Below are 25,927 nucleotides of genomic sequence, written 5' to 3'. Positions count from 1 at the left end.
TGGGTTTTTAATTCAAGCCCTTGATTATTTCACATGTAATAAAATTCCATCAATGTTTATGATGGTCGACGCCGAGAAGGCCTTTGACCTCGTAAATTGGGAGGCATTATTTACTGGGTTAAATAAATTCGGATTTCCGCTCTCAATCATCCATATGCTAAGGAATATATATCTCGGGGCTGAAGCCAGAATAGTTTTGAATGCTGATCAGATTGGGACAGTATCCATCAGGCGGGGGACCAGACAGGGCTGTCCCCTGTCCCCCCTATTATTCACTTTTTTAATTGAGCCGTTGGCAATCAGAATTCGTGAAAATCCCGAAATTAGAGCGCCCATAAATGGGATGGAGAAATTGAAACTCTTTGCTGATGATATCATTCTTTATTTGCGCCCTGATGAACTTAATCTAGAGCGGCTATTAGTGGAGTTTTCTAGCTTTGAATCTATAGGGGGGTACAAAATTAATCAAAATAAAACAGAAATCATTACATTAAATATCAATGACAACTCTTTTTTACCACCCATTCTGCAAATACAAGCATCCAAGTCAGCCCCCATACGATATTTGGGTATTTTAATCTCTAAATCAATAGATCAACTGTTTTATTTGAATTATACAGCTACGTTGATAAAAATAAAAAGCCTGCTTGATAAATGGTCAGTACTCCCTTTGACAGTTGTAGGACGTGTGGCACAGATAAAAATGTCTATCCTCCCTCTGTAGTAACGTCCCTCTAAAGATTAATGCGAGCTATTTCTAAGAAATTGATTCTTTATTTAGGAACTTTATATGGGCAAAGAAGGCTCCCAGGGTGAAACTCGAAGTGTTACAACTGGAGGTAGATAAAGGGGGGCTAGCACTTCCAAAAATCCGCACTTATTATGAGGCAGCGATGCTCGATATAGTAGCTCGTTTATTAGATTCTAACAATTTAGAAGACCATTTTTTTCTAAATAGAATTGTTCAGGAGGCAGGTGTACAACTTCCTACTTTCTTAAAAATTATCAAATTGCCCAAAAAAACAAGATACAAGACATTACGCGATCTGTCATCTAGACTCCAATTGTTTTTTAAACAGCACCCTTCTCCAGGGTGGGCTTATTTAAAGCTGCAGGAATGCAAGACTCTAGGTCTATTACTTCATCCCTCTCGAATTTTGAAATGGAGGGAGATTGGTCTCGAGGAATTGGGTCATTTCTATATGGATAATAAGGTGATCTCGTGGCAGGAGTTCCAAAACAAGCTTTCAGATCGAACTATACCCAATTTCCTTGATTACTTACAGGTCATTAATTTCCTGAAAAAGGTCAACTTTCCCTCTCCTTGACGAATTTGGCTTCCCTGCTTTATGAAACTAGAGTCAAAGGCATAGGAAAATGGTACACTCTGCTCCGGAAAGATAGTGAGCTTCCTATTTTACATACGTTTTGGGGTAAGGTTGAGCAGAAAACGGGGTGTGCCTTGTCCTGTCAAGAATGGCAACTTCAAGCCCAGCTCAGTCATAAGGTTTTGAGAGCGGCTAATTTTAAACGGATGGCTTTTTTAAATAGATGGCTAGCATACTATACTCCCAAGACTCTGAGTAAACGATATTCAGATGTGGAAAATAGATGCTTCCGTTGTCAGGCTGAGGAGGGAGGAAACTGGCTCCACATTTTTTACACCTGTCCTAAACTTAGTGAATTTTGGGGACACATCTTTGTAGCTATAAGTCAGGCCATCCAAAAGCCGGTAGATCCTGAAGTTGAAATTGTCTTATTCGGAATCTCCAGAGTCAAGCCAGGCCTGACCAAGCATGAAGAAGCATATGTGATGATTTATTCATTGATGGCACGTTCATTAATTCTTCAAAACTAGAGATGCCCTCTTTTATGAAATGGTTCAATAAAATGAAGCGGACTAGGGGGTTTGAGGAAGCATATGCTATGAGGGCGGGAGCAACAAGTAAATTTGGGTAGATTTGGCAGTTATTTGATAATGGTATTATGCATGCTCTCTAAGTAGACTCCTCCCACCATATAATACTTTAAAGTATTTTTTGTACTTTTGCTAAGAACTTTCATGTACTAGTTTAGCATGAAAGAGGGTTTAATGTTTATGATAATGCTGCTATGGATGTTAAAGGTTTATTGTCTAAATATTTTGAGTATCTGTCCATTTTTTTGTTCTTTAGGAACTGGATTCCAGTTCCAGGAATGGATCTTATATTGAGTTAGTATTAAGCAGCAAATATTGTTTAAAAAATGTATATGTATTGTATTGTATTGTGACATTCTATAGTAATATTAGATTCTATGTTAAAAAATGTATAGTTCTTCTAATACGTTGTTGCACTTCACGTAATTGGTTTTTTTCTCTTTTTTTTCAAGTATATCTGTCTCAGGTGGTAGAAAACTATGATAGCCCCACTCATTAGCTTTATCAGCATGCTACCGGTCTCTCTCTCTCTCTCTCTCTCTCTCTCTCTCTCTCCCACCTTTTTCAAATCAGTCTATAATTCTATTTCAGAATTCATATGGAAAGGTAACCGAGCAAGAGTCTCCATGATTCAATTGAAGATGAATAAATCCTCCGGCGGTATTAACCTCCTGGAGTACCAATGTTATCAATTGGCATTTCTTGCTACCCAGGGATCTTGGTTTCTATAGAAACTCAATTAATGAACCCCTTACCTCTGTGTGCCCCTCTCTCAATACCAAATTTAGCTAGGCTTCCTTTAGAAGATTCAAGACCCATCACATTGGATATGGTTTCTGCATTCATACTTCTTGATAAACAACAAAATCACCAAATGATACACTCTACGATGGCATCTCTATGGCATAATTGTAAACTTAAATTAGATGGGAAGACAGTATTTTGGGAATCTCAGGTAGTGAAAGGCATTAACTTAAAAGGAGATCTAGGTACATACCTGCAACCCATTCCATTCTTGACCCTCCACCACACGTTTCATCTCACAAACATTGATTTTTATATTTTTTAAGATTGAAAAGTTTGATTGGACAACTGAAGTCTCCCCATTCACCCGAGCTACCCAGCTTGTTTATCAACTTTAGGAAAAAAGGGTACGCTGCATCTTGCATTTATAAACACTTAGAATTGCCCAAAATTCATGTGTTAAGGTCAGTCACCAGGAAATGGGAATCCTACTCACAACCGCTAAAAAAAAGAAATGGTCATTTCTGATGACGCATGGAAAAGAATTTGGCAATCCCTCTTCTGTGCAAAAATTACACCAGCATTAGCACAATACCAATTCTGGTCTATTCATAAAACCTATTGTACTCCTCTTAGAGGTCACAGAATTGTTTTAATTTCGTCTAATACTTGCAGGATATATGGGGAGGGACAGGGGGACCTAACAATGCGTTTCTTACTTGGAAGATTTTCCGTCCGCTATGGACTAAGACACAATCGTTAATCCATGATGTAACGGGGTTTCTCTCCAGATCAATCTGCTAACTGTTCCCTTGGGCATCCATGCAAATCAGCTCGCGACTTAACGGACTTCATTATTAGTGGACCTCTTGCCCTCTCTGAGTATTACAATGATACCCTCTGGCTGGAATTTAAATTCTGTGAGCGCTTTTACAAAATGGTGAAATTTATTGTGCTCCATTGGAGGGGCAGACAATGTACACTAAACTACATGGAGCCTCTGTCTCAAATCTCTGGGACGCATTTAATGCTTATTTACAAAAAAGTAAACCCCCATAGGCATCCTTTCTGTTCTATGTCCTTTTTTTCATCGAGTGTGTCTCCTACTTCCTGTTGCTGTCATATGCAACCTGTGGCATCCATCCACAAGCTCTATTGGCCTTACTGGCCTTATTTGAAGTAGCCAATGCCTATTTTCCATTCTCTTTAATAATCCCTTCCCCTATTCGTATGGGGGATGTTTCTTCTCTTTCTTTTCCTTTACCTCTGCCTTTTCGGTATACATGGATACTGATACATGTTTTTACTATATGACATAGGTCTTTTCAACTGCATAAGAAATGGAGCTTATCTGTATTAAGATAGTTATCTTTTTATCATTTACCGATTATAATTGTATTCATCATGCATAAAGAATGTTGTTTATTGCTGCAATTTTTTACTACTATTTTTGTTCACAATTCTTCTTTTCATGCATCATATCAGAAGTATAATGGGGATTTGCTTGTTGTGGCTTATTTCTTTTCTGGATAAAAAAACATTCTTTAGTAATAAGAGGTACAGTGGTCAAGCATTTCTGATTTGGGGTTAAGTACTGGTTAGGCGCTGTGATTTAGGGTTATCAATTTGGGGTATGGAGGCCCATAGTATAAATTCTGTGTTAAAGGTAATGAGTTGAGATTACTTGTTAAAGTTTAAAGGTATAGTGACAAAGGTTAAGGATATAGGGTAAGGGGTATAAGGCTAATTGTTAAGTTAAAGGATATAGAGTTAAGGGTTTAGACCGTAGGATTTAGGTTTAGGCTTACATTTATCGGTTAAAGGTTGAATGTGTAGAGTAAAGAGTGTGTTAATGCTGTAGGGCTAATGGTTAAGGGAATATTGTATAGGGTTGTAAATTTCAGCTTAGGGTTTGGGTGATGGGGATTAATAGGTTAAAAGTTAAGGGTACAAGGGGAATACGTTTCATTTAACATAAATTGATGAATGTAACAGTTTTTCTTTTAGCTGCCCTGTATTAGCAAAAAATGCAAGTAGTGGTTCTAGGAAAACTGTCAGTCAGAGAACCAGCCGACTGAAGACGAGAAGTGTTAAAATTAAAAACCAAAGGTACATGCCATCTCTATCTATGTGCTTAGGATCTGTAAGGATATCATCTTAGCCATCAGGACTGCCACAATCCTGCTCTGGCTTAGGAAAGAATTGATGATTTGCCGCTTTAAAAAGCACTAAATCTTGATACAGTAACAGTCCACAAACCAGCTATCTCTCCTCTCACACATTGACTGTGTCTTTGCCTTTGACCCTTGTGCAATGCTCCTTTGCCTTCTGGCAGGTATCTCATGATCAAATAGCACAGACATACATTCAAGTCAGAAGGTCCCAACATAGACCAGACCTTCTACCAGTCTTTTGATGTTCCCTTCTATGGCTGCACAAGAGTCGCAGGCTTAAAGGGCGCAAAGAACAAACTGGAGAAAAACTCAAAATCATGTTTGGGAAACAGAGCAGTACCACAGATCGTGTGATGAAAAATACACAAGATTTTTCAAATTAATGCATTCATGAACTGGAAACCAGTGTTCATTCATCAGATATGAAGAGATATAGTCTCCCTTTTTATATTTCAACCAAGTAATCAAGGAAAAATCTGAAAACTTCAACCTACATGTAGTAGATGGAGATGTTCTGTGCTTACTTTACTTCATGCGGTGTAGATAAAATCAGTTGCCCAAGAACATTTTCTGCTCCAGGGTGGGACATCATGTAGCAAGAAATAATAAGTTGGCAGGCTGAACCCTCAACGTATTATTGGTAACTGTTAGGTGGGTAGCAGCTGATGACAGTAAAGGAGTGGCAGGTTTATTTACAAAATGGCTCTGGCAGTGATATTCTGATTGATTTCCTTTCTACGTACTTCTCCATCTCCTGTACCAGTGTTTTTGTATTGTATCTTCTAAAGCCAGCGTATCTCCTATCTCCGTGTCTGTGTAGTCCCTTGTCCCAGTATATCCACTCTGCTAGTTTCAATATATGGACTGTTCAAGTGCGTATTTATTTCACCTTTCAGTTTGTGTGTTCTCTGTGTGAGTCAGCGTCTTGTTTTTTCCTGTGTCCATGTGCAAAGCTGATATATTCTTTGGCACAAATGTACCGCCTCTAGTGCTTGTGCATTATTTTCTGAGTGTACATGTTCACCTGTTTCAGGGCATATCCCTCCCTGAGCCAGCGGAACACCTGCCCGTAGACTAAGCATGCAGTCCCAATATGGGTAAAATGTTTCTCAGTTTGGGTAACTTTACATTTAAATGTACCTGAACAGTGACGGGGACAGATGGTACAGTTGTTTCAGCTGCTTGGGGTAAGTAGGTAGAGAAAAAGTGGCCAGCTATGTTTCAAGTGTATCAATATTGCTAGTGACAGCTACATTGTTGTACAGCATATGCAGGAGGACTGGTAGCATTACCTTACCTTACCTTTCCTTCTGACCATCTGTCTCAGTTTTGGAAAAGACCTTTGGCGCATGTGTGCATCATGTAAAGCAGCATGTGACCAGATGTTTTGGTTTATAGTTGCTGTTGTGCGTCATGTATGAGGAGCTGACATCTTGTCTCTCTGAGCGTGGTCACATGTACATTTCCTGTTTATATGGGGAAAAAGGAGTCCATACTATCCTCTTCAGTTAGCAACAAAATTATATATATATATATAGAAAAACATTGACAGTTCATTTAATCTCAACTAGGTTCAAAAGAAATTCAGAGAGTGCCTCATGGTGAGAAATTCCCTTATTTAAAAAGTGTTTCAAGAATGTCCAGGATACATGTGTGTAATATTGGTATAGAGTCCTTTAACATCCATAGTTACCATCTGCTGTGTCTCCCAATCAAAAATGTGTACCTTTCAATATACTTATGCATTTAATATATGATTTCATTTCTTCCATATTGAGTAATTTCCCTAAATGGTATGACTTGCATATGTTTGTGTATTATAAAAGCTTCATGCAAAGTTCATCATTAAAAGAAAAGAAAATAATCATAAAATGACAAAAAATAAAATGTTTGCAATATTTAATACAGAAGTAGAGATGGTAGCACTATAAAGGAGAATCATAATAAAATGGTATCTCGGTTTGGAAAAAAGTATCTTAGAGAATCAATTCCTTGGCATCCTATGAAAATTTACAGTCTAATTTCCAGGAGAATATAGAAAATGTTAATCAGATCTACATTACAGTAATACATCCTGAAATTATGTAATACCTGAGCACTACAGAATCTGTTGCAACCATTGTTGTCTGTAGACCAGAGTTTGTGGGATAGAATGGAAAAAAATGGGAAATTGACACCAAAGTATCATTACAGTGCTAAGACACGTCAGATGATGGGCATTTTCCACACCATCCCTTTATCACCAAAGAAACTGCAGAATTGTGTGACTGAAATTAATGACTGGTTTCTGCTTAATTTTCCCAAATCCTGCCCATTTGAAATATAGTTCAGTGTTTCAAAGTTTTCATGGTTATGGGAAAGCTTGCATTTGAACAGTTAAAAGCATTTCTCTTTTTTTACAGGGATCACATTTGTAGATATTGAAGTGAAGTTCAACCAAAGGTCCAAGCAGCCCAAGTTAATTTAAGTGGAGTGGCATACGTCTTGCTCCAGGGTGTCAGAGGAGAACTGTGCCCCAATATTAAGGGCACCCCAAAATACCTCAAAAAGGAACTGCAGGTGGTTCTCCCATTGAAAGTAATTGCACAAAAAAGCCCCTTCCCCAAATCAATTTAGCAGAGTAACAGAAATAAGTAATTAGGACCACTCAATAATTGAGGTCTTGATCAGAGAAAAGTTAAAGAGCTTTATTACAACAATTTAAAAATAAGCAGTACGGAGTCAAAACCAGGAAGGCTCAAGTGCAGAGTTGTACACAGTAGTCCTAATCAGTAAAATTTTAAGTCCTAAATTAACAGAAAAATCAATAGAAAATCGGAGAGTATCTCTAGTAAACGGGAAAGTCTTCAAAAATGTCTCAAATCGGACTCAACCCCAAAATCAAGCAGTTTACACAATTCTTGCATAAAAAAAATCTGTAAAACAGCAAAATCATGGCATGACTAAAAGTAACAACTGTAGCACAAATCATAACAATGAATGTCATTAGCATAACACATAAGCTGTATTACATTTTTAAAAAGCATTCAGCATTAACCATTGCACTGCCATCCGGAGATGTTTGAACAAAATTTGAAATATTTCAACAATGACGTTTCACACAGATAAATAAGACCAGGCCTAGAAATGGAATTACAGCAGAAGGACCTTGAAGTTACAACAGGTTAGGAACACAGAATATTCATGGAAAGATTTGTATGCACAACTGTGCAAATAAACCATGACATCAGCTTGACTTCACTCGGTAAAACTTGTGAGCAGGGAGGATGCGCAGGGGAACAGGATGGGAGGGGGTGAATACAGGAGTGAATGACTAAAACATCATCCATTTTACCCAAAATGGTGTTTTCACATAATTGTGGCATAGCTAAATTATATTAATAAGCACACTTGTATACATTATATTAAACTTGTTTCTACTGTAATCATATTAGCTCATCATATGCGTATTGGATCCAACATAAAAATGATGACACATTAATATTTGTTGCACAAAAATATAAACGTAGGAAAAAAACTACCACAGTTCTTTCCTCTGGTTATTCTATTATCGCTAAAACCCATCAATAATTGTATTAATCAGGAAATCATTTAGTCTGCTTCACTTTTTGCTTCTTTCTAGAATTCTCTTCTGCCATCTGCAGCTGGGTGTAGAAACGATCCTTTATATACTCCATCTCTTGCTCTTTGAATCTATTACTTGAAAAAAAATAACCTTAACGGCTCTGTTTCTGCATTTCTTATTCAACCACTCAGAAAGCTATTGCAAAAGAAGCAAGACAACTGCACAAACCCTTACAATAATTGCAGGTATTAGGATCTGCCTTCACCCAAATTAGCTAACCATTCACCAACTTTGCCAAACCCCATTCCTAACTCATTAAACCAAGAACCTTACGCTTCCCTTAAGTCATGCTCTTCAAAAGACTGAAGTACATGCAAGCTATTAGTAATATAAGAATTAATACCCATAGTATTTTCTGGTATGTATGTACAATAGCTCTTGACCTTTAAACTCAGCCTTCCTTTGCCAAGAGTATCTAATGCTGCAGAAGGAATAATAGCACCTAGTGTACCTAAAACTACCTTTCAAAAACTCAGTTTCACCCTTTTCAGGTTCATTGCATCATCCATTTCACTCACACAGTAAACCCTAGGAAACACTAAATCAAGCAAACAAGAGCCAACCCAATTTTGTGGCAATTTGAAATAGACAGTCTTCCCACAAACATAATAATTTTCTTCTCAGAATTGCTCTCCATCCAACAAATCCTTATCAAGAACTTCTTAGCTTCTTTCATGCACACTTTCTCTGACATATTCATCCTTACCATCTACCAAATGAACATGACTAAGCAAAGACTACTCGCCCTTTTTATTCTTGATGCATTCTTAGCCTAGGATGTATATTTGAAAATCGAAATTCTTCTTTTTTCCGTTACCTGTTCCATGGTAACTTCCCCCTCTTTTTAATCTCTCACAACTTTCACTACTCTCTCATGTACCGCAATAAACAAACTCTCGTCTATACACTGACCATGCACATAGCTCCATTCAGTAGTTTAATTATCTTCTTTTATGGGTAAGTCCTCTAAAAACATGTTGAAATCCATTAAATAACGTGAAATAAAAAACCTCATTATTAGCTATAGCATACTCATTACAATGCATAAGAAATTAGAGGTTGACCTAATTTTCTCCCTCACAGCAGAAGTAGGAAGAATGGTACATAAGTACTACCCCTTAACCTTCATAATGTTTATGTATTCATGTATTGTTTTAGTATAGCTGTTATACTGAAATCCACAACGTTTTCTTTTGTTCTAACATATCATGCTAGAGTTTATTCTTAACAGTAGTTAGCTCAAGTTTCATAGACATATAGGTGTGTCCCACCAGAGATAGTGAGGACAACAACAGGCAAACTAAGACTAATAATATTATTAATATAAGCACTAATCCTGCAATTTTATGTTTGCTGGTCTCCATCTTCTATTTGAGACAAAAGTTATTGTGCGGCTCAAAAATTTCCTATAAAACAGTAATAAAATGTCTTATTTTCTTCTTATTTCCTTTAAAAAGAATTAAAACACAAATTCAAAATCTTTTTTTTACTTTGCTTCTTTCAAGAGTTTATTTCAGTCTGTGATTTTAAGTCTTTTATTTTGTCTATCTTGCCTAGTCTCTCTATTTTCTAGGTGCTTCTTCTTCTGTCTCTGTTCCAGATTCAACCACTATCACAAAGGGGGACCCCTGAAGGTGAATGTAGGTAGAGACCCAGGGGAAGAGACCAATATTCACAAAAAATGAACTCTACCTATTTCATTTAAATATAGGCTGTACGTCATACATTAACTGTGACACTCTGGCTGGACCATTAACATGAATATAGAAACATTTAAGAGGGTATACTCATAATTTGATTCATTGTTTTTTATTGTTCACTTTTTTGTTTATATGCTTTGGGTACAAAAATATCAGTGAATTAGCAAATACATATTCTAACTACAAACATTCTTATTTGGAAAAATCAGATCCCATTGCACAACATCCATTCAAACCACTCAACCAACTACGTACTCAAACTATACTCGCACGAAAACACAGATGCGTACATCACATATATACAAGGCACGTTGCACAGGCACCACCTTAGGGATTAGGATGTCCGTTTCTGACTAGCTTTTCATAGTGACCTGATTGCCATGAAAAGACAGCGGGGAAGGAACTTTGGGGGACGCAAGCCGGGCCCTGTGGACCACTGCTAAGTGGCCCGGGGGGCACATTTAGTGCCCCCCACATCAGTGCACCGTGTGCCAGGCACAACATGGTGGCTGGTACATGGTGCATGGATGTGCACAAAGTGCCTTTTCCTACTGTGGCTTGTGCTGTGGCTCTTTTCCTGGCCCGCATCACAAGCTGCAGTAGGAAAAGGCACTTTCCGACTGCTTGCATGGTGATCCATCATAATAGAGCAGATGGCACAGCCGACTCATTGTCGAACAAATACCTGCCCACAGCGATGGGGGTCAGATGCTCGTCCGGCCGCTATCATAATGAGGGCCTTAGTCTTGAGCTTGAAATGATTGTCTTGATCAGCCTTGACTCCACAATTTACTGCAAACTGCTTTCTTCCTCTGAGGATTCTTGGGACTCAGAGTTTCAACTGCTACTTCTTGCTGCCACTCATGCTTTTGGTTTTTATATGGTAGCATCCCTTCACTCTGATCCTTGCTTTGATATTAGACTTCAGACATTTCAGGTCTCTTCCTCAGAGCTCTTGCTAACCTGAAACTTCACAGATTTCTTCACTACTTTCAATATTCTCAGTTTGAAAATTCTACCCCCTTCTGGATCCACGCGGGGAACTTGAGCTTGGGTCTGAGCTTTGCTTTGTGCTTGACTTTGTAGTTCAGAAGCTGATTCAGTGACTGTTTCTGCCACTTCTTCATCTGCTGCTTTCACTCTTTTTGTATGAGCGGCATGGATCCACTGCGGCACTCTAGCACACTTCACCGCAGTGTTGGTGAGCAGTATTACCTGATAGGGTCCCTGCCACTGTTCTTCTAAGCAGTTTTTTCTGATGTGCTTCTGGACTACTATCCCGTCCCCAGAATTCAAACCGTAGCAGGGAATGTCTTTTGTTGCTTCTGTTGCCACATTTACCTGATGAGAAACAGTGTTCACTATATTAACCACTATATTTAGCACAATGTCATTAGTTATTTAAACTAATGTAGCTGAAGGAATGCAGTCAAGTCTCACTGTTCTTCGCGTGATCACCTCATGAAGCAAGAAAAACTGTCTGTCAGGAGTATGTCGCATTAAAACAAGAGAAGTGCAGCAGGCCCCTTTAACCCAGTCAAGAAACATATTTTAGCCAAATTGTTCTTAAGAGCTCTATTCTCTTTCTCCTTCACACTGAACATTGTGGACAAAAACTGCAATGAAATCTTTTGATTTATCTGAAATGCTGTGCAGACTATAGTTCAACAAGGCCTCATCCCCTTGCACCATCCTCCATGGTAGGAATGCTATTCATGCCCATTTGGTACTGCGATAATGGGGCTACTCACGGAGCTTTGCTTCAAGTGGCCATCTTGGACCCTTCTCAGCTTCTTTTTGATCTGTTTTTCTCTTTTGCATGAAAGAAGTCCCTATTGTATTTTTCCAGGTGCAAATTTAATTTATGCTTTTTGTCTGCCAATACAGTTCACTCTCTTGTAAATAGTCACTAAGTTAAGCCACAAACAAAAGCAGAAACAAAACCACTAACACCATCTTTCTCAGGATCATCGATTCCATTGTGTTTCATGAAAATCTACATTAACCTCCTATAAAAAGCAAGCATTGGCTCTTTTTGTTCCTGTGAAGGTCTAAGCAATGTTATCGCCGTATCAGTTGGTGTGCTTGGTACCACGGTTGTTCACCCAAATCAGGTCCAGAAACAGAATAATGTTATCCTGTTGACCTATCTGTGTGCGGATGAGATCTAGAATTTAAAAGACCATTTAGAAAATGATCCTCCACATCAGAATTATTTCTCTCCTTGTTTTCCTAATTTTGTTTCTTTAACTATGGCATGGTAGTCTCTTACACCTTCCATCATATCCTCCTTCCAACATTTTAGTCAAACCCATTTGCTTCCTGGCCACTGTCTAAATGAACCTTTCACTTGCTTTAACATTTTCTTTCCTTTCTTCTATGTTGCCAGTTGGTCCCATTTATTTAGTGCCTCAAACTGTGTAGGTCTGGGAAGCGACTTCTTGTTATGTTACAAGTACCCTTTAAGCAAAACTGTAACTCTCTGTCAGATGCAGCATATCAGTGGCATTCAGAAATCCAAGTGCAAGTAAGGAACATAATGTCTGTTGTCATTTCATAGTCAGGCTTTCTCTCAGCAGATAATACCTGCCCCTCGGTTGCAAGAAGAGCAGAAAACATAGGCTTTGTGAATGAGCTTCCCATGATTTTCGCTTAAAAGCAATCTCAGAATCACAAGAAATGGACACGGCTCTTTAAAAGCTAAACTTATCACAGCGCCGCTCTGTCGGCAACCAACCAATGACAATGTGGCTTTGTTGTGATGTTTCACAAACCCCAGTGTGGCTCCCTAGCTCACAGAGCAACTTCTCTATGAATGTGTGAAATAATTTCAAAACCTTTCCACCACAATTTAAACTAAATAAACTCTTGTGTGCTCAACCTAAATTAGAAAGTCAGCAAGTTAAGGTAAGACAAAATCAATTCTCTCTATTAATAGTAAAATGAGTAACTAGAACAGCACCTTTCACAGTACAGTTTGAAATTTCAATTCCCACTAGATTGACTCCCGTCCAGTGGTAATCCACCCAGGCTAATGCACTTACTCATGTGCACTTAGGAGCAAAGAACACAACTTCAGATTAAACACACAAACCTGGAAAGGAAAACTCATTAGTTCAGAAACCTATGTCTGTTTTCAAACAGCACCTCGAATAACACACTACTTTATTCAGAGAAGTAAGAACAATATTTAGAGAACTTGGATTTTGATTAAACTGATAACCAGACCAATCATGAGCTAAATATATTCTCAAATATGGATACCACATCGACAAGACAGTCCACCAACTGAACCCCTAATCAGCATTGCATATCAAAACACAAAAAGCATAGCAATCCATTTCTCAAACTCACACTTTAGCACACCTCAAGACTACACATGCCACAATCTCTCACCATATTCATACTTACATTCCAAATCGTTCAGAAGTGTGCTGCACGCCAGACCGCATGCCAAAACTTCAGGATTGGGAGCTGCTGATAGATTTTTCAGAAAATTCAGTATTCTCTCGGATCAGGCATTAGGGACTGAGAGCAGCTTTTGGGGAACCTTAAAAGAGGAGATGCTCTTTAACGCGCAACCATTTTCTGCTACCAAATTTGTGGGAACTGAACCATACTGCAATATGCAGGACGTCTCAAAATTCAGAACATCTAAAGAATTTACCTCTGAAGATACTCCCACTGAGAGTAATTGCACAAAAAGGCACCCTCGCTAAATCATTTTAGGAGAGTAACAGGAATAAGTCATGAGGACCACTCAATAACTGAGATCTAGATCAGAGAACAGTTAAAGGTTTTTATTATAACAATTAAAAATAAGGGGTACAAACTCAAAACCATGAAGGCTTCAACACAGAGTTATACAGGGTTGCTAATATTAGAACAAATGTAAGTTCTACATGAGCAGCAAAATCAAGAGGGAATTGGACAGTATCCCTAGTATGTTCTGCTGTTCTATATTCTTGTAGAGCCTTGAATACCCATAAGCGTCTTGGTGCTAGCTATTAAACCAGAAAGAAACTAATAATTGAAAAAACAACTAGGTTTTTAGAAACTTCCTGAAAAGCAAAAGACTAGACATCATTTTGATGAAAAGTGGAAATTTGTTCCAAGCATTTATAGCATTCAGCACAAAACCTCTGTCAGCCCAAGTAGCGCACTTAAAGCTAGGCACTACGTCGGTTGTGGCAGTACCTGAACGTAGAGCTCTAGTTGTAACATACCATGTAAAGCTTTTTTTTCAGAAATCAGGCAGAGCTTTAAGCAAGGCAAAGAGATTTGAAAAGTATCATTTGCTTTACAGGCAACCAATGAAGTTTTCTAATAGAACTTGACACAGAATGGTACCTAGGAATTTTGAAAGGCAAACTAGCAGCCGCGTTCTGCAAAGTCTGGAGTTTACTGATAATATGTTGCTAGGCATTCAGATAAAGCCCATTGCTGTAATCAATCTTAGTTAACACCAGAGAGGTGACTACAGTATTATGATGATTGGCAGGAATAAACAGTACAATCCTCGTAATCAGTCTCACAGTATAGTATGCAGCAGAGGTGACTGTATTGACAAGTTTCTCGTTTTATTAGAACTCCATGGAAAAGCAGAGGAAAATCTTCTACAAATATCTCAAATCTGTCTCCACCCTAAAATCAAGTTGTTTTGTTTTTACACAATTCTTTCATAACAAATTAGTAAAACAGCAAAACCATCATGTTATGATCAAAAGTAACAATACTTTGACAAATCGGAACAATAAACGTCATTACCTTAACACATAGGCACTATCCCATTTTAAGAAAGCATTCAGCATCTTCCATGCTACTGCCATCCAGGGATGTTTAAACAAAATATAGAACATGCCAGCAATGTAGCTTCACACATATGAATATGACCAGGCATAGCAACAGAACTACAGTAGAAGGGCCTCTAAGTTGCAGCACACTAGGAACAGAGAATTTGAATATTTCCATTCACAACATTGGAAATAAACCATTATATCAAGTTGCTTTCTTCTGAGGAACATGTGAGGAGAGAAGATACACATGGGTACAGGATTGCAGGGGGTGAATACAGGAGTGAATGACATAAACAACATCCATTTGTATCCAAAATAGCTTTTTCTCATTAATGTGGCATAACTAAATCACATTAATAAACACTTCTATTCATCAGAGTAAACTCATTTCACCTGTAATCATATTAGTCCATCATATGCGCATTGGATCCAATATAAAAATGATTATTATTTATTGTATACAAATATAGCCTTTGAAATAAAGCTACCACAAGGGCTGTTGTATAGTGCACATCTATACCTGCGGTACAAAGTTTGATGTTGATCAGTCGATTAATATCATTTGTGATCAAAATGGAATCATAACCCCAGTTCATTTAGTCTTGAAAAAGAGATTCAACCCTTTGGTAGGCTAAGGAGCTATTTTAAAAAGAAGATTTACCTAGTAACTATTTCTGCACCAATTAGTTTGGGCCCAGAGGTCAGCCCCATATGAAGTACATATATAACTTCTGAAGTGGCTTGAGCATGAAAAACTTATAGAATTGATGCTATTGTTCTCCCAAACTTTGTGGACAACATCTTCAGAGCGACATCCCTGTGTGAGAGTATACCCAAGTTCTTGGACAATTGTCTGTGTCGTTCATGCAATCTCTGGAAGAGATAGAAAAATCTAATTTTGGGGCCCATTGTAAAAGAACAAGATCATTGAAAATATTTGGTTTGAAGGACTTAAGTAGATTATGTGTATTTTATTTTTATTTTATTATTACCAATACACTTTCCTAGAGCTCAGTTTTGTTTTTGTGTTTTTTAAGGTTGGAAGGTTGTAGGAATGGGTCAGTGCAGTAACTGTATCGGAAGTGTTTGACAAAACCTCGAGAAGCAGCACCACTTCCTGCAGCAACAAGTTAATTTGCATAATCACAGTGGAGTTTTTTGCTGGCTCCAAAGATGCAATTTCATGACTTAATATATCCATTGGTAGTGGAGTCTCTCCAATTCACTTTCCTTATTGTCTCAAATTGGTAAAGTTCAAAAGTCCTAAAAATACAGTCAGGCCAAAATATGCATGCAATATCATTATTTTGTAATATCTCAAAAAAGAGGGAAGAGCTACCAAAAAGAATTCAGTTCAGACAGTCTGGATTCGGAACAATAGATATGCGCTAAAATTCATAAATCAGAGTAAATTTAGACTATTCCAGCATCACCAATCGTACCTCAGATATTTGCTGATGCCAGACTAGGTAGTATTAGTCCACCTGGTTGCTCAGTTCCTGAGTCCCTCAGAGATGCAGTGCAGGCTGAGGCTGCATGCAAGCGATCAAGCCCACATCAAGGGACTAAATGCTGGTGAGGGAGATTATGGGGCAAAGGGCCTCGAGTTCACGAACTTGATAATATAATCTCAAAATCTGTACTGATCTTTGTCCTAAAAAATGCAATGTGTCCTTTTTTAAGGAAACCATACCTCTGAAACAAATGCACGTTTCTGACTATTGTGTTTTAATAATGGTAACATTGGTATGAGAAATATGGACATGGTTGTTTGTTGTATACAGCTTGGATATATAAAATTTGGTAATCATATCTGTCAAAACTAGTGCATATAAAGTGGATATGAATGTAGCATATGTATGTTGTGGGTTATGTTCTAAGCCAAAAGACAGGAGGAACATAACGTGTTAGCTTTTGTGTTTTAGGATAGTTTTGACACATGAAAATGTGTACATCTTTTGTGAATACTTAAATAATAAATATAACAGGTATTTTTGTCTTTTATATTCATAGATTTTATTGTTAGCATACATTATTATGATCATAGGTCATAGATTTAGAAATATACATTGTAAATAAGCTTTTGATAATACTTTGATAGGGAAAGTACTGTGTTTTTACAAGACCAGTACTAAAACATTGAAGATAGCTGATTAACCATTTTTGCAATTTCAGGTTGCATTACAACCAGGCACTTTCCTAGCAAAGTACAGTATGTGGATTTTGGACTGCATAAAAAGTTTACCAGTCTGCTTCTTAGCTAGGTAACCGCGCAAACTTTATTAAAGACAAAGGGTACCTTGGCACATAAGGCCAATATGCTGTTTGAAAACTTCGTGAATCCGCAACAAAAACATCTTCTCCTAACTTGACAAGACACTCTCACGTGGAAATTGGCATCTTAAGTAGGACAGATAGTGCCCAAGATCCTCTGCAGATGAAGCCCCCCTGTACCAGCCCCCTCACCCTTGTACACTATTTGAAGTTAATTGAAATGGAATAAGAGAAGACTCAAAGACTGGTTGTCCTTTAAGGTGAGAGGTGTGGAATGTTTTATGTATGTGAATACATGAGATGTGTGAAGATATTACTGGATAATCACAATTATCCCTAAAGGGTTTATTTCATGCCATTCAGTCATACAGGATCACCACCCACAAGTTACTTTAAACAAAAAAAATTAAGGGGTTCCTTACACCGTGGCCTTCTTATCCAATCTCCAGTCAATATTCGAATCACTGGTGGTAGAGAGGGTGCTTTTCCGTAGACTTGATTTGAATAAAACTTTAACTTTGGCTTCAAACTGATTGATTTTCTTACTAAATAGTGTATCTCCTCACTTAATTTGTTTCAGGTACATCTTGCAGAGCGAGCCTAGATGGAAAGTCTTCAAATGAAAAGGAGTTCGAAAAATATGTTGAGTCAAAATTTAGAGATATTCACAGAAGGAATAGTTTAGGTGACATGTTCTCTCCATTCGCAAATGGTAGGTGTTTTACATACTTTATACATACATACATGATGCATTGATTTTCCATATTTAGAGGTGTTATTATATTTTATGCATAGCTTAACGTCAAATGATTTTGTTAAAGTGTAACAAAATTAGATTGACCCAATAGTTGACTGTAGTTGATATAAATTAGTGTCTGTATATCTGACTTAGTACTTCTGTGTTTCTAGAATAAATGTATTGGTGCATGATTACTGACAAACTATGCATTGATTTAAAACAAAAGAGGACATGGTTATACATTTATATGCTCTGTTTTTATCCACGTTCCCTCTTCCTCAACCATCCCCCATGATGTTTTTGTATGAGCTTTGTGAAAGGGACAAGTTCTTTACCAAAATGGAATTGAGAAGCCTGTGAACATACCTGGCTAGTTCCGAGATCCGTATTCCTGGTAGTATAATGTTGTTTTAGTGTTTTTGGTTTTCCTGCTTTTAGAATTACCATATTTATAGTGGATTTTCCACATGTGTCTCTCTGTTCTCCTGTGGTGTGAATCCACATCAAATCTTCTATGAGCAAAAGTGATGCATAACCACGTTTTTTCTCCTTTCAAGGTTGCCTCCAAGGAGGCCAGAATACACCTATCTTCCTTCCATTACTGGAGGCCTGGACTTTTGAGAATCTGGTATCACACAGCGATTCATAGTCCTCCCTGAACGTTTTAGTAGTGGCTCCCTCTAACCTTACTGGGAACATGGATTGGACTTGTAGGGACATAAGCAAGTACTTCTCATATAATGAATGAAACAAATCTGAGTGCATACAAAGCTGTGTTTTTAATACCTTTGGGTTTATCAGACTATGTTCTCCAGCACTTACCTTGAAAGCTGCCCATATTCAGCAAAACCATGGCCCTCTACAAAGGTGGAACAGGTTCTAAAAATCACTCTTCATGTGATGAGTCAACAAGTGTTGAAGCTTAACTGGAATAATTCAGTTGTTATGTTAAACTCATAGGAATACAGATATGCTTCGACCACAAGCTTTCGTAATTTACTTTACAGACCTCATCAGGTCCTCTATCCTCCCCCCCCCCCCCACGCCCTAGCTCCCAGTGGGTTCACCCAAGTGGTTCTTGCAGATTAGGAAAGCTCTTAGGTTGTAAAAGGAGGACGCCATTCTTTACAGGATGTCATGCTGTGGCCCAATAGAGATTTTTATAAGTGATACAATTTTTATGTATGGGAGTCAAATGTTTTGTAAATCTGGAATTAAATGGAAGAAGTTGATTATTCCTTCATTTGCTTCTTAAAATAGACTCCATCTTAATAGATTTGGGGTCAACATGCATGTTGCCACACTATAATAATATCTCAGTAGGAGGAATATACATTATGAATGTTCTACCATGAGAAATATTCAATACTATAATAAATGTATAATGGCGTAAAAAAATCACTTAACCAGCAACAGAATAACTCAAGTCAGTTGTGGGTGTGATTGATTTAATAGCATTCCATGTTAATGACACTCCAATAGCTCATTATTCTGAACTGCTTTATTTTCATGTGCTGTTTCCTCCTTCAATGAGTTCATCAAATCTCTTGATTCAGAACCATCCCAGAGCCTGTTGGCTTTCTGGCAGCATTTATTGTCCACTTATGGGAGTACAAACCTGGTATTGTACCTACTAGCACAATTTTTGTCTAAATAATCTGTGCTCCTTCTGCCTTGTGAAGGTCACACACTAAAGTTCTCTTTGCCAAACTTTCTGTTCTGCTTTATTATGTTCTTATCTATTTTATGAAGCAGTTTCATATTTAAAAATTTAGAAAGAGATACAGTTATTGGATAAATCTTCCACAATAGGATACATGTATGAATTGTGTTAGGCCTTTCTAGTAAAATGGATATACACCCTTGTCCCAAAGGGGAGAGAGAGGTTGTCTGCCTGATTTGTCATAGAGCAAGCCCATAGATCTTTAAGAGAAACCACTTTTAAGAGCTTGCCTATCCTTTATTGCAAAATTCTTTAACTACAGGGACAGTGACAGAGCATTGAAAATGGCACCCAATCCAGTTTGATTTCTCACACATTGTGTTGTTTCTTGATTGTACTGGGAAAGCCCAAGAAGCAAATAAAATCCTTTGAGGAAGTTAAGAAACATATGGGCAATGTAACTAGACTATGTGCTTCTTGTCTATCCTGCTGTTTTTACATGTCTGGAATACTTTTTGAGGACATAACATAAAGTCATTTGTTAAGTTTTAGTAATTGTTTAGGGGGATGAGTGGGGGATGAGAGACCGTACATTGGGGGTTGAGCAGCTTGAAACCTGTGGGATGGAAAAGTTGGATGGGAGTGATTCAGCATTCATTTGGTTTTATTCTCAGTTAAAGCTTGTTTTGAAGTTTTTAAGGTAAAAAGCATGACATATAGGACATGACAAAGATCAGTGATTAATTTGACCACTGTATTCCCATCTTTTGCAAAATCGTGCTTGGTGAAGTTGATTGAAACTTCGCTAAGCCAGGGAAACTAAGTAGCAGTGGCCAACTAACAATTCTGACTTAAAACATAAATGAACTGGCCAACAAGACAAGGAGGATTGGTAACTCAATACCTTTGCTGACAGGAATCCAAAATTACTCTCCTGAAAGAAGTTCCCCTATTAGAGACAGACTATAAATTCCTCGGATAAGGAAATATACTTCAGCATCTCTTGGTGGGTTTACTTAGAGCTCTAACAAAGTAGCAATGCTGGCTAACAAATTGCCTCCCTTTAGAGTGGAAAGAAATCTTGGCTGAACGCATAGGGTTGATGTGTATGTGTGGGAATGGACTTCAATATTTTATATATATATATATATAAATTTTTATATATATATATATATATATATATATATATATATATATTTTAAAGCCCTAAAAGATATAGAGCTTCTTGAAAACAGCATCCTTGAAACTGTAGAAGTGGACAAACATGAGGAAGAAAAACGCATCATAAAAAAACGTCTAACTGCATACGAGCAAAAGATACAAACAAGAAAGCAACAAAAATTTGAGAGAGACACCCGTGATTACGAACAAGGAAGGGTATTAACCTTCGCGAGGAGGTATGATATACCACGTAGAGATTTGAAACTATCAAAACAGAAGGCATCAGTCACCAGAGACACCTCAGAATCAGAAATTACTAGTGTAGAACAATCTGAGGAGGAGGGAAGCAGTACATACGTGCAGACAAATCAGCCTTCTTTTCACGAGGAGTTCAATCTCATCAGACAGACATGGCTGAGAGGGGGGAAAGGACGACCCCCGGACCAGTCACAAAAAGGAAACGAAGCAAGAGGAGAGGCGGCAGGAAGCACTGGAAGAGGAAGGCCTGCGAGATCGCGGAGAGGCCGAACCAACAAGGAATAGAGGATAACCTAACAATTGTCAATTTATCTTCCAGGATACTAACACCAGACGAAGAGAAGGTATTGCAACTTGGTTTGTCATTCTTCCCGACAAACAATTATGAATACACCCAAACACGTATCGATCTGTTCAAATTTATTCGGAAGATCGAGTTGCTAAAGTTCTTCAAATTAAGGACTCTGGGTGATCAATCAATGAGGAACATCAGAGAAGATCGAACGGGAGCTAAGGAACCGGAACCATTCACTATACAAGACTTGGAAACATTAGCAGTTCTTGAGGAATTAAGCAACGAGGGCAGAACACAACCAGTCACCCAAATGGATGACACTATGAGAGCTGCAGAAATGGGGTAACACAAGTGGGGGAAAAAGAGTCCCTTCAAACCAGCTTCGCGTTTCTGCCCACAACTACCGACTGATGCAATAGACATTTTTTCGGATGCTGTAATCAAGGAACTGCAGGTCCTGAGAAAGGACGAAGAAAACTCAAAAGGACTTACAAAGTGGAATCTATCATACAAACAAAGGAGAACCTTAGATAGCCTGGAGCGAGATAACACTATTGTAATAAAACCATCGGACAAAGGGGGCAATATTGTCCTCCAATCCAGAGATGATTATTACAAAGAGACTATACGACAACTTGAGGACAGAGACAATTATGCCCTCACCACAGAAGAAGAGTATAAAAAAAGTATTCTAGAATACACCACCCTGATCAAGAAATGGCATGACAGAGGAATCTTATCTAGCGGAGAACTACTATTCTTACAGAACCGACATCCGACGTTACCCACCTTCTACCACCTGCCAAAGATTCATAAGGATGCCTCTAGACCACCAGGGAGACCCATTGTGTCGTCGATTGGAGGACTAACGGAGAACATGTCTAAATTTATTGACTATTTTCTGGCACCATTTGTTAAACAACTAAGCTCCTATACTAGAGACACTAAGGATTTTCTGAAACAAATTCAGAACATTGGTTGGGAGGAGGACCTAATTATGATTACATTAAACATCAGTAGTCTCTATACGAGCATCAGACATTAAGACGGTCTGGAGGCTGTTGGGAACTTCCTAAAATTGCGACCAGCAAAGTATTTGGAACATAGTGAAATGTTATTAGAATTCATTACATTCTGTCTGAATAATAACATTTTCACCTTTCAAGATCAGAAGTACCGGCAAATACAGGGTACGGCGCTGGGCACCTGCTTCGCCCCCAGTTACGCGAATCTTTTCGTGGGCTGGTGGGAGAAGCAGGTGGCCTGGTCCGACAATGAGAATGTGTGGATGGACAAAATAATCTGTTGGCGGAGGTATATCGATGATCCCTTCATTATTTGGAGAGGGTCATCTGCATCAGCTGAACAATATATCTCCGCCCTCAATATCAACAACTTGGATCTAAAATTCACCAGTGATATAAGCTCAAAAGAAGTGAACTTCTTAGATTTAAGGGTTTTTATTAATGAAGGCATGATCCAAACGGCCCTATACCGTAAAATAAACAGCAGGGAACTCGGTTCTACATGGGCGTAGTAGCCATCCAAGGTCTCTTATAAAGAGCATCCCTTATGGAGAGCTACTCCGAATTAAAAGGAATAGCTCTCAAAGAGTGGACTATGAAGTAGCTGCTATTGATAGCATTAATCGATTTTAAAGTAAGAGGCTACTCACAAAAAACACTGCAATTGGCAAAAGAAAAGGCTGATATCAAAGAGAGACAAATTTTGTTAAATGAAATAACTGTTAGGAAACCAGAAGAGGACATAGGTAACTTGAGATTGATTACTCGTTACTCATCAACAGCAAACAAATTGAGAATGATTCTCAATAGGAACTGGAAAATCTTGAAATCTGACAATATAGTGGGGAAAGAACTTGCGGATTACCCACAAATAACATTTAGAAAGGCAAGATCTATCAAAGCCTTCTCCCGAAACAGATATCTGGCAGAGGTGTGGGGGTTTGTCCCGTCTGTAATAAAACCAAAGAAGACCTTGCCCATGTTCTATTTTTCTGCTCCGCTTACAACAAAATACGAAGAGCCTGGCTCGTGCCATTGTGCAGAAACTTGGGATTAAAGCACTGTGCGCAAGCCTGCAGGATTTTACGCTATGACACTTCCCCCCCCAATTGTGTTTTCTGTCTCCCGTTTTTTATATGGTATGTGGAGAAGAAGGTCAGCTCTGATTAATCAACCAACTATTAACTTTTAATATAAATGGAATTTTATTGTTCTTTGTTCCCACTTTGATAACTGCTGTTTAATAACTTTTTATCCAAAATACTGAATTATTTATGCATTTTACGTGTATGTACATATTTTATCTGTGCTTTTATGGTCACTGACCGAAATAAAGCTATCAAAAGTGAAAGTGATATCTGGCAGCAGCTTACAGAACCTTTACGGTTCTTTTCCATGTGGAAAATGTAAAGCTTGTAGCTCCAGCAAAAAAGTCCTTCGCTATCAAATACCTGGATACCAACACAGTAACAGAATTTTGAAATTCATGACATGCACCACGACATACGTGGTATATTGTCTAGAATGCCCATGTGGCTATCGCTACGTAGGCAGTACTGTCAATGCAGTTAAAATGCGGGTACTCAAACATCAAAGGGCGATTGCAAATAAGGATGGGAACTATCCTGTTGCCCGCCATTTTGCCAGCTATCACAATAGCAACAGATCACTTTTGAAGTACTTCTGTCTAGACTGTGTTCCCAAAGATATCAGAGGGGGAAACAGGGAAAAAAGGCTGCGACGTCTGGAGTCAAGATATATTATTGAACTCCAGACCAAGCACCCTTACGGGCTCAATGCTGGCGAAGAACTGGTAACTCACCTTTGAGATGTTTATTTATGAATACAGCATTACCTAACACCTTGGCACCTAGAGAGAACAGAAAACGACAACATCAAAACAATGTAAGCCCATCCAGGGCAGTATAACGAACAACAACAACGGTATTTATAGCCGAAATTATTGATTTGACCAAAAGTTATCATTATATACTTTGTGGTTTTTATTTTATTAATGTATTAGAATCACTATTAACGGTGCGATATTGATTAACAACTAAAATGAATTGAATTAAGGTTGTTTTGCATATTTAAATATGGCGCCCATGAATAACGGGACAGTCCTTATTCTGTTTTGATGTACCGTATCTTTATTTACATTCGCCTCAGAGACGCGAGCCGACACTGACGAAGGCTACGGCTGAAACGCGTCTGCTTTTGTTATTATTTTGCACCGAATAAATCCTAAAAATAAAGGTTTCAGGCACGTTATAGTTAGGAATTAGCATTTAAAAAACCTTCGAAATTCACTGAAAAAAACATAAGTTTCAGGGACGTTATAGTTACTTGGACATTTCACTCATACAAAACCTTTGAAATTCCCACGTTATACTTAGTTCAGCTAACTATAACTCGCGCGCCCGCAATGTACTGCTGATGATGTCACATATTACATCACTCATGACATGGTCAGTGATATCACTCATGACATCACTAATGACATCTCAAATGACCTATGGTTTTTTTCAGTGAATTTCAAAGGTTTTTTAAATGCTAATTTTAACTATAACGCGCCTGAAACCTATGGTTTTTTCAGTTAATTTGTAAGGTTTTTTAAATGCTAGTTTCTAACTATGCCTACAGAGGTAGGACGTGAAGAAAGAAGAAAAAACACACAGAAAGAAGAAAAAGAAATGCAGAAAGAAGCAACAGAAGTCCTCAAAGACGAAGAAAAGTGCAGGAAGAAGGAAGACATACAGAAAGAACAAACTGAGGAGCAGAAAGAGGCCTTGTTGCAAAATCATCCTGTACCCTCAACTTTTTCAGATGGGTACTGGTGATTACTGACTCTGACTAACCAGTCCTAGAGCCAGCGCTATGCTAAAAGACACTTAGAATACAGTTAAAACACCTATATACACTAGGGAACACTATGCATTGGGGTACCCCTGTGACCCTGTGATTACCATGGCCTCCTCTGTAAGACCCTAGTACATAAAAGGGCAGGGGGATTAAAACTACCTGTGGCGTTTGCACACTGGTGAAGGGAGGAGGTGGCTGAGCTGACGTGTGCAAACACGCCATGTGGCCGTTTTAATTTGGTCGATAAAGTCCCATTGAATCTTGAGTGTCCCTTGAGTCCAACTAGCCCACCAGATACCAACAATAAGTGCAGTTGCAGAGAGCTGTAAAAAGGGGCACGGCCTGGACCACCTCTCTGCAATGCAGCGCAGTGGCGCTTACTGGAAGGACCTGGTTGGCTACTTAGCCCCCAGGGGCCCTCAGGATTGAAGGGGAATTATTTCCCCAACTTAAAACGAACCACAGGGAGTGTTTGCACACGTCACCTCAGGCCCCGTCCCCTCCCTTCACCACTGTGTAAACATGCCCTGTGGCCGTTTTAAGTTGGGAGTTTAAGTCCCTTTGAATCCTGAGGGTCCCTAGAGTCAAAGTAGCCCACTAGGTACCTCCAGTAAGTGCCACAGGGCTGTGTTGCAAAGAGGTGTAAAAAGGGGCGTTGCCTCTGAACACCTCTCTGCAGTGCATCTCCCTGGC

The 25,927-nt window shown here is 38.5% G+C and overlaps 1 protein-coding gene across 5 annotated transcripts in view; it reads left to right on the top strand.

Moving 5' to 3' along the window:
- LOC146855888 (protein NEDD1-like) overlaps nt 1-25,927 on the top strand; it is a 544,173-nt gene that overhangs the window by 282,525 nt on the left and 235,721 nt on the right. For all 5 annotated transcript variants that reach the window (XM_085650677.1, XM_085650673.1, XM_085650675.1 and 2 more), the window contains exon 9: nt 17,812-17,943. In XM_085650677.1, the coding sequence (XP_085506803.1) occupies nt 17,812-17,943 (132 nt within the window). The remainder of the gene's footprint in view (nt 1-17,811; nt 17,944-25,927) is intronic.

This window comes from Triturus cristatus, chromosome 4_1, assembly GCF_964204655.1.
Source record: "Triturus cristatus chromosome 4_1, aTriCri1.1, whole genome shotgun sequence".
NCBI classification, from domain to species: Eukaryota; Metazoa; Chordata; class Amphibia; order Caudata; family Salamandridae; genus Triturus; species Triturus cristatus.
The sequence above is the reverse complement of the archived record's forward strand: the minus strand, read 5'-3'. Positions and strand labels throughout refer to the sequence as shown.